We start from the raw sequence: 18218 nt of genomic DNA on the forward strand, positions 1-18218 counted from the left end.
TCAAGACGATTAGTGAAGCGGAGAACGCAGAAAACACGCTATTTAAAAAAAGCAGGAGCAAAACGATCTTATTTAGGTTTAATCTTCTTACGGTGTTTGATACAGAGACACGCGCGAGCGAACGATGCTTAGGGTTGAGTTAGGGTTAGGGTTTTATTAGGGTTAGGGTAGGTTTAGATTAGGGTTGAGGCAGGGTTAGGGTTAAGATAGAATTAGGGTTAAAGTTGGGTTTGGGTTATCTTAGGGTTAGGGTTGAGGTAGAGTTAGGGTTAGGTTTGAGGTAGGGTTAGGGTTGGGGTAGGGTTATTTTAGGGTTAGGGTTGAGGTAGGGTTTAGGGTTAGGGTTATTTTAGGGTTAGGGTTGAGTTTGAGTTAGGGTTGGGGTAGGGTTATTTTAGGGTTAGGGTTGGTGTAGGGTTATTTTAGGGTTAGGGTTGAGATAGGGTTAGGGTTGGGGTAGGGTTATTTTAGGGTTAGGGTAGGGTTATTTTAGGGTTATGGTTGAGATAGGGTTAGGGTTATGCTAGGGTTATTTTAGGGTTAGGGTTGAGGTAGGGTTATGGTTGAGGTAGGGTTAGGGTTGATGTAGGGTTAGGGTTGTTTTAGGGTTAGGGTTGAGGTAGGGTTAGGGTTGAGGTAGGGTTATTTTAGGGTTAGGGTTGAGATAGGGTTAGGGTTGAGTTAGGGTTGGGGTAGGGTTATTTTAGGGTTAGGGTTGAGGTAGGGTTAGGGTTGAGATAGGGTTAGGGTTGAGTTAGGGTTAGAGTTTAGATAGGGGTAAGGTAGGGTGGTAGGCTGGTTCTGCTGCGTCTGCCCCTGCATCTGAAAGTCACTGGTTCTAGCACTGGTTTGACCACCACCCAGTTTCTACTGTTGGACCCCTGAGCAAGGCCCCTATATCAACTGCTGAGACTGTATTCAGTCAAAAGTATATAGACACTCCTAATGGTTGACTTTAGTTGTTTGTGCCACATACCTTGCTAGAAGATGTATAAAATGATATAGGGTAAATGATTCGACTGATTCGTCAACAGTTTGGGGAAGTCCCCTTTTTCAGTCCTGCTCTCTCACTGACTGAATAGTCACAAAGTCTTGTAGAAAGGCTTCCTAGAAGACTGATTGATACTGCAGATACAAAGAAAAGAGGAAGCAATTCAATATAAATGCTTGTGGCTACCTACCCAGCCACTGTGCCACCCTCGGTTGTACCTACGCTTACATGATGGTGCACATAACTAGTAAACCACCGATGTCCCTGGAAACCAAAACACATATTTGGGGTGTTGGGTCAGAGCTTGAGACACCCGGGATCGAGTCTTAGTGGTCGGGGACTTAACAGACCGGGAGGGATGGATGGGAAATCACTTCATAGCTGCTGCAACAGCACCTCCTACTGTCTGTCAGGTCCCGGTATGAACCGTGGAGGCAGAGCAGAACCCCCCGCCCCCCACAAACAAACAAACAAACAAACAAACAAACAAAACCCTGAATAATCATTCTGTGATGCTTAAGACCCTCACAACTGTTGGATCATGTGATGATAAACACATTTCTGGTGGTTGGTACAAATAAAATCGTGTTCATGATGCTGCCAGAGCTAATAAAATAATGATCACAGCTCAGAAAACATGCACCATACATCACGCCCTACATCGCGCCCCACATCTCCTCCCAAAAACACGCGCCCTACATCTCCTCCCGAAAACATTGCCGCGGCTCCCCGTAGCACCTCAGCGTAAAGCCGCTGTCGCTTCACATCCGCGCCGAAGCGTACCCAGCGCCGTGTTTATTCCCATTCTCCTCACGCTCCTCAGCCAGAGGAAAGCCTGTCACAGTTGGCATGGGCTGAAAACATTTTGGCAGCGTTTTATTCCAAACTGCCGACTGTAAGCGCACTGAAAGAGCACATCTGAGCACACAGGGCATTAATCTCAGTCGGGATAAATCCGGTCAACAACCAAAACAAACAACGCGTTTAACAAGCAAACACACGATTCAAGACACAGCCGCTTAAAACAAACCGCACGCTGGCATCAAAATAAATAAATAAATAAATGAATAAATAATAAATAATAATTATTTTTTACATAATTAATATATCAATACATGACAAAAATCAATCAATCAATAAATAAAACAAATAAATGAATGAATAAATAAATACATACATAAAAATTTAATAAATTCATCAATAAATTATTGCATAAAGAAACAAATCAATAAACATAAATAAATAAATCAATAAATGAATGAATCAATCAATCAATCAGCCTCCGACACAGACACAGACTGTTGGCACACATTAGTGATTAGAGTCTGAGATTCTCTTTCTCAGATCAGCAGGATGTTCTTTACCTTCAGAATGATGGGACAGGGTGAGCAGACTCACACACGAGGCTCCGATCCCCGAGCCGAACACCGTGATGCGGTTCGAGTCGCCGCCGAAGTAACCGATGTTCTCGCTGATCCAGCGCAGGGCCTGGATCTGATCCAGCAGGCCGTAATTCCCTTTAGCAGCCTGATCCCCCGTACTCAGGAACCCTGGGAAATCACAAAAAAATAACGAGAGAAGATGAGTTATTAAATAGAACAGGAAACCACTCAGTCCATATTATTACTAGTGTTAGTTATGTCTATATTATTACTAGTGGTAGTGCCAGTGTTGTCGATATTACTACTAGTGCTAGTGATGTCTATATTACTACTAGTGCTAGTGATGTCTATATTATTACCAGTGTTAGTGCTAGTTATGTTTTTATTATTATTAGTTCAAGTGCTAAATGGACACCATGTATTCTAAGTCAAAAACAAAAAGGACCATCCAGACTGTTATCAACAACATCTCAGCTCTGCTACCGGTCAGTTGGGTGCCCCCTAGCAGTCACAAGTGTCAGTGCAGACAAAATTGCAGCAAACAAAATCGGCCACTAAAGTCTGCTGGGTGGGAGAAGAGTGGACTAAAAAAGGAAGCGAGGTTAGTAGCCCAAGGCGCCTGTACAGAAGTGGAGATTAGTGTGTGACTCTCCATGCGTAAGACTGGCATCACATGTCGATCCACCGAAGTACGGGCAAATAAGAAGGGGTCGGTGGCCCACATATGTGTTGGATGGAGCGTGTGTGAGGCAAATATTCCCTCCAGCAGTGGAAGACTAATCGGCTATGATTAAATTAGGAGAAAAAGGAAGAAAATAGTATAAAAATAGTAAAAACATATATATTGTCATATAAAGACTGCAGGAAAATGATAATACATAGATAAAGAATACATTAATAATAAAAATAAAGAACTCTCGAGTAAAACAGAGTAAAGATTTCCAGCTTCTGCTGTTTGTACTTTAGTTAAATCATAAATCCGTCAGTATGTAAACAGCTTCGTCCCGTTCAATTACAGGAGGTGATTATTTATGACCGCGAAACCACAGGAGCTCTACAGTGTAGTACATCATCTAAAACCAACAACAAAGCTGTTAATCACGCTGTTATTAAAGATATTAACATCCACACCTCATAACCAAAAGTATGTGGACACCCCTGTGATGAATGAGTTCAGGTTCCGTTCATTCATTCATTCACACACACACACACCCCTATACACACACACACGCCCCCATACACACACACATGCTCCCATACACACACGCGCCCCCATACACACACACACACCCATACACACACACACACACACACGCCCCCATACACACACACATGCTCCCATACACACACGCGCCCCCATACACACACACACACCCATACACACACACACACACACGCCCCCATACACACACACATGCTCCCATACACACACGCGCCCCCATACACACACACATGCCCCCATACACACACACACACCCATACACACGCGCCCCCATACACACACACGTGCCTATACACACACACACACGCCCCTATCCACACACACACACGCACCCCCATACACACACACACGCGCCCCCATACACACACACATGCTCCCATACACACACGCGCCCCCATACACACACACATGCCCTCATACACACACACACACCCATACACACGCGCCCCCATACACACACACGTGCCTATACACACACACACACACGCACCCCCATACACACACACACGCGCCCCCATACACACACACATGCTCCCATACACACACACGCCCCCATACACACACTCACACTTTGGGTCATTTTGTTTGACCAGTTAACCTGACTGCAGGTTTTTGGACTGTATGAGGAAACCGGAGCACCCGGAGGAAGAACATGCAAACTCCACAATTAAAGGGAATCGAACCCAGGCCCTTCTTGTCGCCTGTTTATTCATTTATTCATTCATTCAAAACGAAAAATACCGCATTAATAAAAATGGTGGCAATCTGGTCCCACTGTGGTTTATAAGACGAAACATAAAGCCTTCAGTACCTGGGTCGCAACCTTTACCCACACAGGGATTCCTAATTTCTGCTGCAGTTATGCCCTCTACTGGCTGATTGATGACGCTGCACAGAGACGGGGAATAATGGAGATCAGTGCGTGACTCTCCGTGCACGATACGGATCTCCACATGAACCCACCTCACATAGGTGAAGAGAAGCGGTTGGGTACCTCCTCGATCAGGAGTGTTAAAAATACAAATCTGGGAATTGGATTTGACTAAATTAGGAGTAAATGCACAAAAAATGAATGAATGAAAAAGCAGAGGAATAAATCACGTCTCTTTCTACACGTCCTCAAATCTCACGCTGATCAAAACGCCGTAATATGAGCAAACCACCACCTACCGGCCCAGTTCTATCTAAATGATCATTTCATTCTGAGAGAAGATAAGCGCTTGTGCCATTCGCCCACCCACCGCGTGCCAATCAGAATGCCATCTCAGTAATCCAGCGCTGATCTGCACTACTGAGTAAGAAAACGCAGGACTGATGAAATCCCGCGGGCGGAATGAGGGACGCGCCGAGTTCTGAGGCCTCCCGGGGTGGGTAGACGTGGAGTGACATGTTTACGGCGGCGGCGTTCTGCGCGTCACATCCGCGGAGAAGCGAAACGATACGGCTGATGAGAGGATTCGTTCTGAGGTCGACGTGTCTCACGGGTACGGCGTTAAACCGTAAAGCACCGGGATTCGAGCACACATTACGGTTCGAGTGCTGGTGACCCTATTTAGGGGTAAAAACTATGAATGACTGCATCACAACCTCGATTCCTGCCGTCAAAGTTATCTACAATGCACATGTGACCTAAAGTTGGGTTACAACATGATAAACCATCGTGTAAACACCACCCAGAGATTCAAGTCTTCAAGGTGTGTTGTGATCACGGTGTAAACAAAGGAGCTGCTCACAAATGCAAATGCTCTTCTGACAGAATGGGCACAAGTTCCCACAGACCCACAAAAAAATACCAGTCACGAGTACCAGTCTATTCCCAAGCAACACACACACACACACACACACACACTTTGTTCACACAAAAGTACCCAATCCACTACATGTTTTTGGGAGGAGAAGATTCAAACCCAGGTCTACAGGACCCATGGTGCTGTGAGGCACCCACCTAACCAGCCGCACCACCACGCTGCCCAAATCGCTCTAGACATTTCATTTTTTACCTACGCCTGCTTACCACTGCTGCACAGAGACGGGGGATAACGGAGATCAGTGCGTGACTCTCCGTACGCGATACGGATCTCCGTATGAACCCACCTCGTGCAGGTGAAGAGAAGCGGTCGGGTACCTCCTCGATCGGGAGTGCGAGGCAGCACGAGTAGAGGAGAAAATACAAATAAATCAGGGATTTGAAAAAATGATATGCTTCCAAATTTGCAGCAACAGTTTAGGGAAGGCCCTTCCCGTTGCAGCATGAGCAAGCTCTATAAAGGAACTCCAGTGTCCTGCCCTGACCTCAGCACCACTGAGCAGCTCTGGGATGAACCAGAACATCACCGTCAGTGCCCACCCGTACAATGAGGTCAACTTTTGACTGAATGGGCACAAATTCCCACAGACATGCTTCAAAGTCTTGTGAGAAGCTTCTCATTAGAGTAGCTGCAAAGATCACGACTAGCATTTGATTTTGAAAAGAGATGTTCGATAAGCTCATGGTCAGGCATCCGAATACTTTTGGCCATACAGTATAGAAACAATCCACCCACTGGCATGTTTGTGGGAGCTGGATGGAAGCTGGAGCACACAAAGGAAGCTCACGCCAAGCGCCGAACAGCCAGTAACCAGAGACACGGATTGGGTCCAGGTCCCCGGAGCCGCTGTGCCACCGCTGTGCTCATATTTGTTTCTGAAACACGATATTTGACACAATATGGTGCGTAAACATGCGTCTTTTCTTCTCCCACCGCCTGCTGCGTCACAATTAGCTCAGGGTGCGGCGCTGAAAGCGTTCCATTCGCTCCCGGTACGCGTGGAAGAGGTGTAACCCGGCGCGTGCCAGTTCCGGCGGCTGCGGATTAACAGAGTCAGCAGATATGCTTATTTTAACTCTGGCAGCCGATATAAAGCACATACGAACTGGGCGCGGCGCCAAAGTCACGTACGCGGCGCATCGATTCATTCAGCCAGAGAGACGCGAACAGGATGGTGAGAAGCTCACGTCTTTATACCACGACCCGCGTCTTATTTGAGCTTTCATGCCGTTCCTGCTCGCGAGAGAGCGTGGCGGTGATCTGTTAGCGTAAATTCAGGACAGGACGCGGCTATACGTTTGACTCAGGGTGGCGAGTGGGTCGCTTAGAGCAACGTGGTGAGAACAGATGAGAACACAATTTAGGATGCAAAGCTATTAAATGGAATATGTTTATTGTTTATTTATACATCAATATTTAGGCAGGGAGGCATTTTGAGCAGATCTGAACACTGGTGGGTGTGTCCCCCCATTATATATTGTGATTCAGCCTTCTTGAATTCTGATGACCTGCCATCGATCCTCAACCCCATTCACTTTCTGTTGTGCGTTTCATCAGGAATCCGTGTATAAAATATCGGTGATTTATCGGTGTATATTTATTGAATAATCTGTAAATATTCAGTAAATAATTTGTAAATAACCAGTCAATAATCGGTAAATAATCAGTGAATAATCGAAAACAACCAGTGAATAATAGGTAAATAATCAGCGAACAATTAGCGAACAATCGGTAAACAAGCACTGAATGATCGGCAAATTAGTATTAATTTTTTTTTTACAGAATAATCGGTAAATAATTAGTGAATGATAAATAATCACTGAACAATCGGTAAGTAGTCACTGAATAATCGGTAAATAATCGGCAAATAATCAGTAAATAATCAGCGAATAATCGGCAAATAATCACGGAACAATTAATAAATAAGCACTGACTAATCGACAAATAATCAAAATAAGCAAACAGTTGTAAGTAATCAGCAAATTATTAGTGAATATTCAGTGAATAATCGGTAAATAACCAGTGAACAATCAGCGAACAATCGGCAAACAGCCAGCGAATAATCGGTAAATGTTCAGTAAATAATCAGTGAATAATTTGTAAATAATCAGCGAGTAATCAGTGAATAATAGGTAAATAATAAGTGAATAATCAGTGAATAATCGGTAAATAATAAGTGAATAATCAGTGAATAATCGGTAAATAAGAAGCGAACAATCGGTAAATAAGCAGTGAGTAATCAGTGAATCAATCAAAGCAAATTAATCAAAAGTAGTTGAAAAAAAGTGAGTTGAAGTGTTGCAGCCACACCCGTCTAAGCCCCGCCCTTAACGACCCCCGCTGGATAATCTGAAAGATCTGGAACATGACCCCACACACACTCCTTCAACTTAATGCGACAAGTCACGATCCAAAATCTTTTGGAACGCCGTCCCAGATGTGCAGAATTGAGGAACATCTCCATATTCATCCACAAGCTTTTAAAATAAAATGTCCAACCAGCTCATGGTTAGGTGTCCACATACTTTTGGCCGTATGGTGCAATAAAAAGACACAAAAGCATTTATTTTGCTTTATGAAGTCGGACAAAACACCCTCAGGGTAGCAGATTGTCTTCAAAGCTGTAGCTACAGGACACACAAGGCTGGAAATCGCCAGGGGCCCGAGAATAAAAGTGGCCCCTGAAGGCAGATCGCTTAAACCTTCAGAAATGTTAAAATGTAGGAACCGACATAACAGAACCCTACAGGAGGTGTCGAGAGGAGGATAACGCTCCATCACGCTGCCAGTGGTGCCAAAGTAAAAGGTGCCACCCTGGAATCAAGACCATGAAGATTTTTTATGGAGCTGGAGCATAAGGAGGAGTGGGTGTCACACAGGAACATGAGATTTGGGCACCTGGGTTTAAACTTTCCCTCCAGTTACTGTTTAGGTCGGGTTTCTGCAGGTGCTTTGGTCTCCTCATATTTTCTACAGACATGCAGACAGTGAACTGGCTGCTTTAAGTTGCCCCTACGCTTGACCAAGTCCAGGCTGTTGTCCTGCAATGTGCCCATTTTTCCAGGTAGCCTTTAGACCCTCCGTGACCTTGACTGGGATTAAGTGGTGATGGAAGAATGGATAAAAATGAATCTATTTTTTGTAATAAAATGATTTTTCTGAATATCAAGAAGTCATTGTGTTTTATTATAAAGTAAAAAAGTCACATGACGCTGAAGTTACTTCAAATGCTACAGTCCACACTACGTTCCAGTTCATTAGATGCAAAATTCAGACCATTTTCAGGTGGACCAGAGGTCAGTCCTCAGGACAGATTATAAAACTCCACCAATGTATCTATTAATTAATTAATTCATTCATTTATTCATTCATCTATTAATCAGTACATCTATCCAACCATTAGTCTGTCCATCCATCCATTAACAACTTTTCCCACCAACTTTATCTACCATCCATTCATTCACCATCCAACCATCCATCCTTCCATCCATCCATTCAATAATCAATCCATCCATCCATCATTTATCTACTATTCTTACATCTACCCAATCATCCATTTACCATCCATCAGTCTATTCAGTCTATTAATCCATCTATTCATCCATCCATGCATGATTAAAACTATATATGTACATATCATCCATCCATCTATACAACCATTAATCCATTCATCCATCCATCCATCCATTCATCCATCTATACAACCATTAATCCATTCATCCATCCATTCATCCATCTATACAACCATTAATCCATTCATCCATCCATCCATTCATCCATCTATACAACCATTAATCCATTCATCCATCCATCCATCCATCCATCTATACAACCATTAATCCATTCATCCATCCTTCAATCCATCCATCCATTCAATAATCAATCCATCCATCCATCATCATTTATCTACTATTCTTACATCTACCCAATCATCCATTTACCATCCATCAGTCTATTAATCCATCTATTCATCCATCCATGCATGATTAAAACTATATATGTACATATCATCCATCCATCCATCCATCCATCTATCCATCCATCTATCCAACCATTAATCCATTAATCTATCCATCCATTCATCCATCCATCTATACATCCATCCACCCATCTACTTACCCATCAATCCATCTACAGATATAGGTACAAATAAGGTATAGGTACAAATGATCAACATTTTGCCTAACAGGAACAAAACCAGGAATCAGTGAATAATCACCTAATAATCAGTAAAAAAAAAAATGGCATGTAATTGGTAAATAATTGTAAAAAAGGTGATTCATCAGTGAATAATCAGTAAATAATCGGTGAATAATTAGTGAATAATCACTGTATGTTTAGGTACAAATTATATTACATTTGCTGAACAGGAACAAAACTAGAAATCAGTGAATAATCACTTAATAATCAGTAATTAATCATTAAAAAAAATCTGTGAATAATCACTTAATAATCAGTGAATAATCAGTGAATATTCTGGTAATAATAAGTCAATAATCAGTAAATATTCAGTAAATAAACATTATTTCTTCCACTGTTTTTCTTTCCCTATATTCTGAAGGATAAGAGGGACACAGCTGGATTAACTCCACTCTGTGGAATCGTCTCCTCGTCCTCCTCCGTTCCCACTCTGACCCCTCAGTTCTCCACACAGCTGTCGGTCCACGTCATCCGGACCGTCGGAGAGGCTCTCTTCACCCGAGAGCCTGCTTTACATTTATGAATATGGACAAACATTTGTGCTTTTCATGTCTGGCTGAGAATCTAGGACACGACGCTCTGGTGAATGTTATGATTATGAAAGTGCTTATTATGCATTTTGGATTTTAACCGAGTGAAAATATACAGCCGAAGCCAAGAGTCTGAATTCAGCCGTCAGGACGCGTCTATTCCAAATGATCTTCAGTGCAGAATAAATCATAATGGGACAAATTTGAGTCAAAACTCGAATCCTGACTCGACTTTGAGATCAAATTCTCAGAATCTTTTATCAAACAGTTGATAAAAATAAAACAAATATTAATTAATTAATTACATTGGCATGATTTGATTTGAATCTGATTTAATGTAAAACGGATAATAACAGAGTCTCCCTGAAACCCTAGCTCTCTCTCTACACAGACGCATTTCCCATCATCCTACACTCCCGAGAAGAGGGCGTGTCTAAATTCTTAGCTCCCTTAAAATGCTCCTACTGAGGCGCCTTAATTCTGAGTGATCTGACTGAATGACGAGGGAGCGTCCGACGCCTCCTCAGTGCTGAAGATCAATCCCAGCATTCAGTGCAGCACGACTTTTCTCACCAAAAATGACAAACATAGCAGACAAATGAAATGTGGAGCAACCAACTGAGTTCTTGTCATTTATTCATTCATTTTCTTATCCGCTTATTTAATTAGGGTCGCGGGGGGTGCTGGAGCCTATCCCAGCTTTTCAATGGACGCAAGGCACACAGTAACACCCTGGACGGGGCGCCAGTCCATCGCAGGGCAGACACACACACACACATTCACCTATAGGGCAATTCAGTGTCTCCAATTAACCGGTTTTGGACTGGAAGGAAACCGGAGCTCCCAGAGGAAACCCACGCAGAGAACATGCAAACTCCGCACAGAAAGGACCCAGACCGACCCGCCTGGGGATCGAACCCAGGACTTTCTTGCTGTGAGGCGACAGTGCTACCCACCGAGCCACCGAGCCATAAAGGTGCAGGCGCAGGTTGCTATCACTGCAGGCGTGGCAGTGATAGCTTAGTGGTTAAGGTACTGGACTAGTAATCTGAAGGTTGCTGGTTCAAGCCCCACCACCACCAAGTTGCTACTGTTGGGCCCCTGAGCAAGGCCCTTAACCCTCAACTGCTTAAAAATCATGTTGTCATAATTGTAAGTTGCTTTGGATAAAAGCGTCTGCTAAATGCAAAAAATGTAAATGGACGGCCTGATGCTAACTGTGTTAGCTTAGTAAGCTAAAACTGCAGTGACGTAATCGTAGTGCGTCTAAATAATCTGCCTTATAAGTTCAATGTCTTATTAGAATCCTCTCTACTGAGGCAGCGAGGCAGCTCACATTCGACCCACAGAGCTTTTCTGATCTCTCAGTCTCTGACAAACACTGCACGACTGTGTGAGAAAGAAAAAAAACGTAGAGAAATGGGTGTCCATTATCGTGGGGGGTTTATTATCACTCAGGAAGTTGAATAACAGATGAAATGAGGAGGGAGGAGAAAAGAAAGAGGAGGAAGCTGCGAACGATGATGCAACGAGGTCCGACGCCGAGCTAACAAGGCCGTCTGTGTGTCCCGACTCTCCAGCGCCCCTCCCCGCGCCCCTCCACACAATCGCAGCCTTGAGAGTCTCTCGAGAATCCTGCGACAAAGACACGCCATTCCCGCCGCCCCTTGCCCCCCACCCCGGGGGTCTGAATGGAAGATTCCTGGGTGTGGATGAACGGGGTCTGTAAGCCGTCCTCCGAGCGTCTCCGAATAAAGGACCAGTGTGTCACCGCGGCGGTCCATCCACCCCGAGGATCTGTTCACTGTTCCCACACACTATCCACACGCCATCCACTCCAAACCCCCCCACCCCACCAGCAGCTCTGTTCCTGTCACAAACATCAGCGCGTTGAAGATCACACGGTTTAACGTCGCTAAACAGCTTCTCCATCGATCACTTCATCTACTAACGATGCTGAAAAATCATGATTACGTCATTTATTATTACTATTTACACCCCATACCAGGGTTATTCTATTTTATTTAAGCATTTTCTCCCATTTTAGCACAGTCAATCTGTCTTCTGCTGCTGGTGGATCCCTGATTGCAGTCGAGGTGGGTATATTGTTGCTCACGCCTCCTCCGACCCGCATGCAGCCGTTAGCGGAACCCTTTTTCACCCATGCACTCCGCACAGGCGTCTCTCAATCTGCCAATCAGAGGCCTTACACAGTGCTTGAGGACCCCACCCACATAGTCCGACGTGTCTGCTGCAGGCACTGCCAATTATGCCCACTAGACGGCGCCCAGCCAACCGGTGGCAACGCCGAGTTTCAAACCGAGAAGCTCAGAATCTCGGTGCTGGTGTGCTAGCGGAATAACCCGCCGCGCCACCTGGGGCGACCCACAATTTGTCCATGATTGTTTACACGACCCAGGCAACACAAGCAATGCATCTTACTCTGTCTATACAAGCTGTAACATAAAGCCTCCACAAGGGGGCGTCGCGTACAAGTTTATTTAATTATTATTATATATTGTTTGTTTATTTATTAGGATTTTGGTTACATTCATGACAGGAACAGTAGTTACTCATTACACAAGTTTAAAATCAAACACAGTCATGGACAATTTAGTATCTCTAGTTCACCTCACTAGCATGTCTTTGGACTGTGGGAGGAAACTGAAGCACCCGGAGGAAACCCACACAGACACGGGGAGAACATGCAAACTCCACCTGGGGATCGAACCCAGGACCTTCTTGCTGTGAGGCGACAGAGCTACCCACCGAGTCACCGTGCCGCCCTAATTATTATTATATTGTTATTTTTCTCTGCGACCCATTTTTTACGGCTGCCCTATACGACCGAAAGTATGTGTCAAAAACAAATGGTATAAAAATAGAGCGACTGTGGGAATTTGTGCCCATTCAGTCTGGGCACGGCTGGGCTCTGACGTCGATGTTCCGGTTCATTCCAAAGCTGTGTAGTGCAGGACACTGGAGATTCTTTAAACTGAAATTCTCTTCATGTCCTTATAGAGCTATACAGTCGTGCTGAAACAGGAAATGCCCTTCCCTAAACATTTGCTGCAAAGCTGGAAGCATGGAATGTCCTTCCTTTCAGAATATTTCCAGACTTACTGAACACCTTTAGGATGAATTGGAATGCCGACTGTGATGCAGGACCTCTGCAGACAAGGAATTATTATGATATTATTATTTTTCTCTGCGACCCATTTTTACGGCTGCCCTATACGACCGAAAGTATTCGGACGCCTGACCGTGAGCATGTCGGACGTCCTGTTTAAAAAATGAATGGTATGAACATAGAGCGACTGTGGGAATTTGTGCCCACTTAGTCTGGGCACAGCTGGGCTCTTGATGTTGATGTTCCGATTCATTCCAAAGCTGTTTAATGTGCAGGACACTGGAGTTTCTTACAGAGCTACAGTCATGCTGGAACAGGAAAGGAACTTCCCTAAACTGTTGCTGCATAGCTGAAAGCATGGAATGTCCTTGATATGATTGATTTATTACACCTGTTAGCAATTGTTGTGGCTGAAATACATGAATTTAATAACTAGAAGGGGCGTCCCAATACTTTTGTCCATATAGTGCAGGGACGTCCAGACTACAACCCGCCCGAGAACACACGTCGTCCGACTTCACGCTCAGACCAATCTCATGCCAGGAGGTGCCTCTTAATTGCTTTTAAACGAGGTCCGATAGGGGCGCCGTCGGAGGACGACAGTCTTTAAACCCGACGAGGCCGAGAGGCTCGACTCCGCCCGTCCTGATGAATAAAAAATCCAAATCTCCAATCAGTGTGTGAAATGAACTGCAAATGAGACTGACCCCAATCTACCGCACGCCAACACGCCTCACGTCACCAATTCAAACCTCCAGCAGCACTCACACAGACACACCGCACTGATGTCGCCTCACAGTGAGAAGGTCCTGGGTTTGATTCCCAGGTGGAGCGATCAGGGTCCTTTCTGTGTGGGTTTCGTCCGGGTGCTCCGGTTTCCTCCCACAGTACAAATACATGCAGTCAAGTCTCTTTATCTGGAGATACTGGTGTGGGTGTGTGTGCCCTGTAATGGACTGGCAACCTGTCCAGGGTGTTCCTTTATTATCACCCAGTAATTTGCGACTCACAGCACGAAGGTCCTGGGTTTGAGTCTCAGGTGGAGCGATCAGGGTCCTTTCTGTGTGGGTTTCGTCCCGGTGCTCCGGTTTCCTCCCACGGTACAAAGACGTGCAGTCAAGTCTCAGTAACTGGAGATACTGGTGTGTGTGTGTGTGTGTGTTATGTGATAAACTGGCAACCTGTACGTAATGTTTCCTTCCTTTGGCCTAGAGGATTGCACCCACCGCGACCCTGACCAGGTTAAAGTGCTGGTAAAACAGACAACAAATGAATGAATGAATGAATGAATAATTCACCACCCTCAATTAGAATCTGCTACAACATCTGCTGCACCGTCCACAGCCAAGCAAGCGTCACACTGATATGGGGCTACAGGTTGCCATACACACAAGAATCCCCCTGCTTCACATTATGCACCGTAAAGCTCGACTGAAGTTTCTCACTGATCACACAGACTAATAAAAGCTAACGGGAGTGTTAAACATGCTTGACAGTGGACAGTGAACAGTGTCGGCTGTGTTTTAGTGCCTTCAAATTAATGCCATACCTGGATTGGTTGTTTTTTAGTGCCAATGTTAGAATCATAAGACCATTAGGATCCATTTCCTCCCAGTATAATGTGACTGTGTGTACATTTTAACTGGTGCAGTCAGACTACCACTATTCACTGCACACGGGCACAGAGAAGCAGCCGTGGGCAATCAGAATCATAAGGGTGGAAATATAAGAATGTAATACGTATATATTGTTGACCAAAAGTATGTGGACGCATGATCATCTTTACATACAGCCGACCATACAGAGGTGCGTCTATGGAAACGTTTACCAAGTCAGTCAAAAATGAGGTCCTGCATCACAGTCGGCATTCCAATTCATCCTACAGGTGTTCAGTAAGGCCTTGCTTTGTTCACAAGAGTGCAATCATGCCAGGATAGGAAATAGCCTTCCCCAAACTGTTGAAACAAAGCTGGGATCATATAATTCAGGTGAAATTTAGGTCATTTCTCCTCCGATCGTCTGTGATTGGCTGATATTTGGACATAGGAAAAGACCAAAAAAGGTCAGCGATGCCACGCCCTTCCTGTCTGTGACGGAAGCTTTTAATATGACCGCATAATCATGATCAGCTTCATGTGGATGGTACAGACTCTAAACACACACACACACACACAGCAGAGCAGGGTGATTAGCATGGTAGACACTCCGTTCTAATGGAATACACGCCAATCGATCGCATCGCGCTAAGTGGTTTGGCGGACGGTGCGGGTGGACGACTGTGAGGCGCTCTCCAGGGTGAATTAGCATCAGGTGACCACCACTCAGGGTCACGGAGGGGATTGTGGGAGTTCCAGCACACACTTTCTTACATTAGTTAGGTGTGGCGCTCCACCTGGCACCTCTGTGGTGAGGCGTGGCTCCGCCCAGTTACAGAACACTGCTCTGATATACACTATACATGCAGAAGTATATGTTGATGTTAAGGTACTGGATTATTGATCATAAGGTTGCAGGTTCAAATCCCACCACTGCCAGGTTGCCTCTGTTGGGCCCTTGAGCAAGGCCCTTAACCCTCAATTGCTTAAAAACTGTATTCTGTAAGTCGCATTGGATAAAAGCGTCCACTAAATACTGAACATGTAAATGTGAGTCAGGTCTTCCAACATCAGTGCCTGAACTCTAAATGGGCACAATATCCCACAGACACACTCCAAAATCTTGCAGGAAGCCTAATGTTAATACACTGTATGGCCAAAAGTACTTGGACGCCTATCTGTGACCTCTACTGCATGTGATCTTTTCAGCTATAAAAACAGCCGCTCTTTAGAGAAGACTTCTCACCAGACTTTGAAGTATGTCTGTGGAAATTTGTGCCTATTCAGTCACAATAGGTCAAGGCCTCAGTTTACGTTCCAGTTCATTCCCTAAACTGTTGCTGCAAAGTTGTAAGCATATATTTTTATAGCTGAAACACATAAATTCAAAAATTAGAAGGGGCGTGCGTCCCAATACTGTTGTTCATGTAGTGTCTATTTCTGCTTCAAGTGGATTTATAATAATAATAATAATTATTATTATAATTATTTTATTATTATTATTATTTATTGTTATTATTATTATTATTATATTTTTTTATTTATTAATAATATTATTATTTATTATTATTATTATAGATTTTTTATTATTATTTATTAATTATTATTATTTATTGTTATTATTATTATTATTATTTATTATTATTATTGTTATTATTATTATTATCATCATTATTATTTATTATTATTATTATTATTATTATATAATAATTATTATTGTAATTATTATTATTTTAAACAGGTAAGCAAGCTGCTGACGTAAATTTAAACAAAAAGGAGAATAAACGTGACTAATGATGGACGTGCGTTTTAAACGTGAGCTAACATTAAGTGCTTAGCGACAGCGCCGGTGTGAGAGCTGATACGCATCACATAAACGAGTCACAGCGGGCGCGAAAAACCCGCAAAAAGATAAATTCACGTAGAGAAGCTCATGGATCAGCGCTCCAGTACTATAAAGCTCTCCTGACAGGTCGCTCTGAGGGAGGTGTGTGTGGTGCGCGACCTGAAGATGAGGAAAAGTGGGAGGGTGGGAATAAGCGCCAGTTTTAGCGCCGTGTTGGAGGTGAGAGCTGTAGCGGCGCTGAGGAACTAATTGAAATGAGAGGCGACGTGCGAGTCTCCGCCAACCTCGCCGAGCCATTCGTCAGGGTGACATCACTGCACTCGCAGCCCATCCATCTCCCCCACCGGCCCGCGCTCGTCCGCGTGATTAATATCCACGCTCCCTCGTAACCCGGCCGCTCCGACGCACGGCGCCGCCGAGAGGGGCCTGCTTTCACCCGGTCCACTCCTGAGCGGGGCGGCCCGGGCGCTAGCTCTGATATCTGTCCAGTCAGCACTGCAGGACTCGAGCCGGGGTCGTGTGTCAAAAAACTCTGCAACCTACCACGGCTGTGTTTCAAAAAATTCCATGTAGGAAAGGTGCTCGGGCATCCTCAGTGCCCACCTTTGCATGTGCCAGGTGAATGTTGGCATACAGGTTCAGATTTCCTCAATCTGATCTGACGTCTAAATGATCCAAACATAAGAAAACACTAACTTTAGTGGTGTCTAACTTAGATAAGATTGGTATTGGTTAGGAGGAACCGAGAGCACTTCATCATCACACACATTTAAAAAGCACTTCTATAAATCAGCATTTTTATGACAGTTTTTATCTTTTATTCTTTTTAATTGGATCACCGTCACACCTGTAATTTCATTTTATGTTCTTTTTAATTTGATTCTCACCTTTTTAATCTTTTAGCGAAATTACTGTCCTTTCCTCTGGTTTTTTGAACGCTAGTCGAGGGTCTTTCAGTTTTACAAAAGTATTTTGGGGATGGGGTTTAATCCCCCATCATAACTCAAATACAGGTTATCCATGAGAGTACAGGGTCTCATGGTGGTTATTTTTTATTCTTTATTATAGTCATCATGAATATTATTATAATTTATCATAGTCATTATTATTATTTATTTTTATTTGTATTACTATTACTATAATAATAATTATTGTTGCTGTTATTATTAAAATTAGTATTATTGTTAATATTATTATTAATAGTAGTACTATTATTATTATTATTATTAGGATTATTATTATTATTACTTTATTTGTATTACTATTATTATAATAATAATTATTATTGTTATTATTAAAATTAGTATTATTGTTAATATTATTATTATTATATTATCATTACTATTATTATTATTATTATTAGTACTATTACTATTATTATTATTATTAGTAGTAGTAGTATTACTATTATTATTATTGTTATTCTTCTTCTTATTATTATTATTAATACTATTATTATTATTATTGTTATTATTTAGATTATTATTATCAGTATTATTACTGTTGTTAATATT

The 18218-nt window shown here is 43.3% G+C and overlaps 1 protein-coding gene across 1 annotated transcript in view; it reads right to left on the bottom strand.

The window, feature by feature from the left end:
* Positions 1 to 1752: 1752 nt before the first annotated feature.
* Positions 1753 to 18218, bottom strand: part of LOC134319648 (neuroligin-3-like) — a 119766-nt gene continuing 103300 nt past the window's right edge. The window contains exons 4-5 of the mRNA XM_063000941.1: positions 2356 to 2541; positions 1753 to 1895 (exon numbers count right to left, since the gene is read on the bottom strand). Coding sequence (XP_062857011.1) covers positions 1753 to 1895; positions 2356 to 2541 — 329 coding nt within the window. The remainder of the gene's footprint in view (positions 1896 to 2355; positions 2542 to 18218) is intronic.

Source organism: Trichomycterus rosablanca, chromosome 8 (assembly GCF_030014385.1).
Source record: "Trichomycterus rosablanca isolate fTriRos1 chromosome 8, fTriRos1.hap1, whole genome shotgun sequence".
In the NCBI taxonomy this organism is placed as follows: domain Eukaryota; kingdom Metazoa; phylum Chordata; class Actinopteri; order Siluriformes; family Trichomycteridae; genus Trichomycterus; species Trichomycterus rosablanca.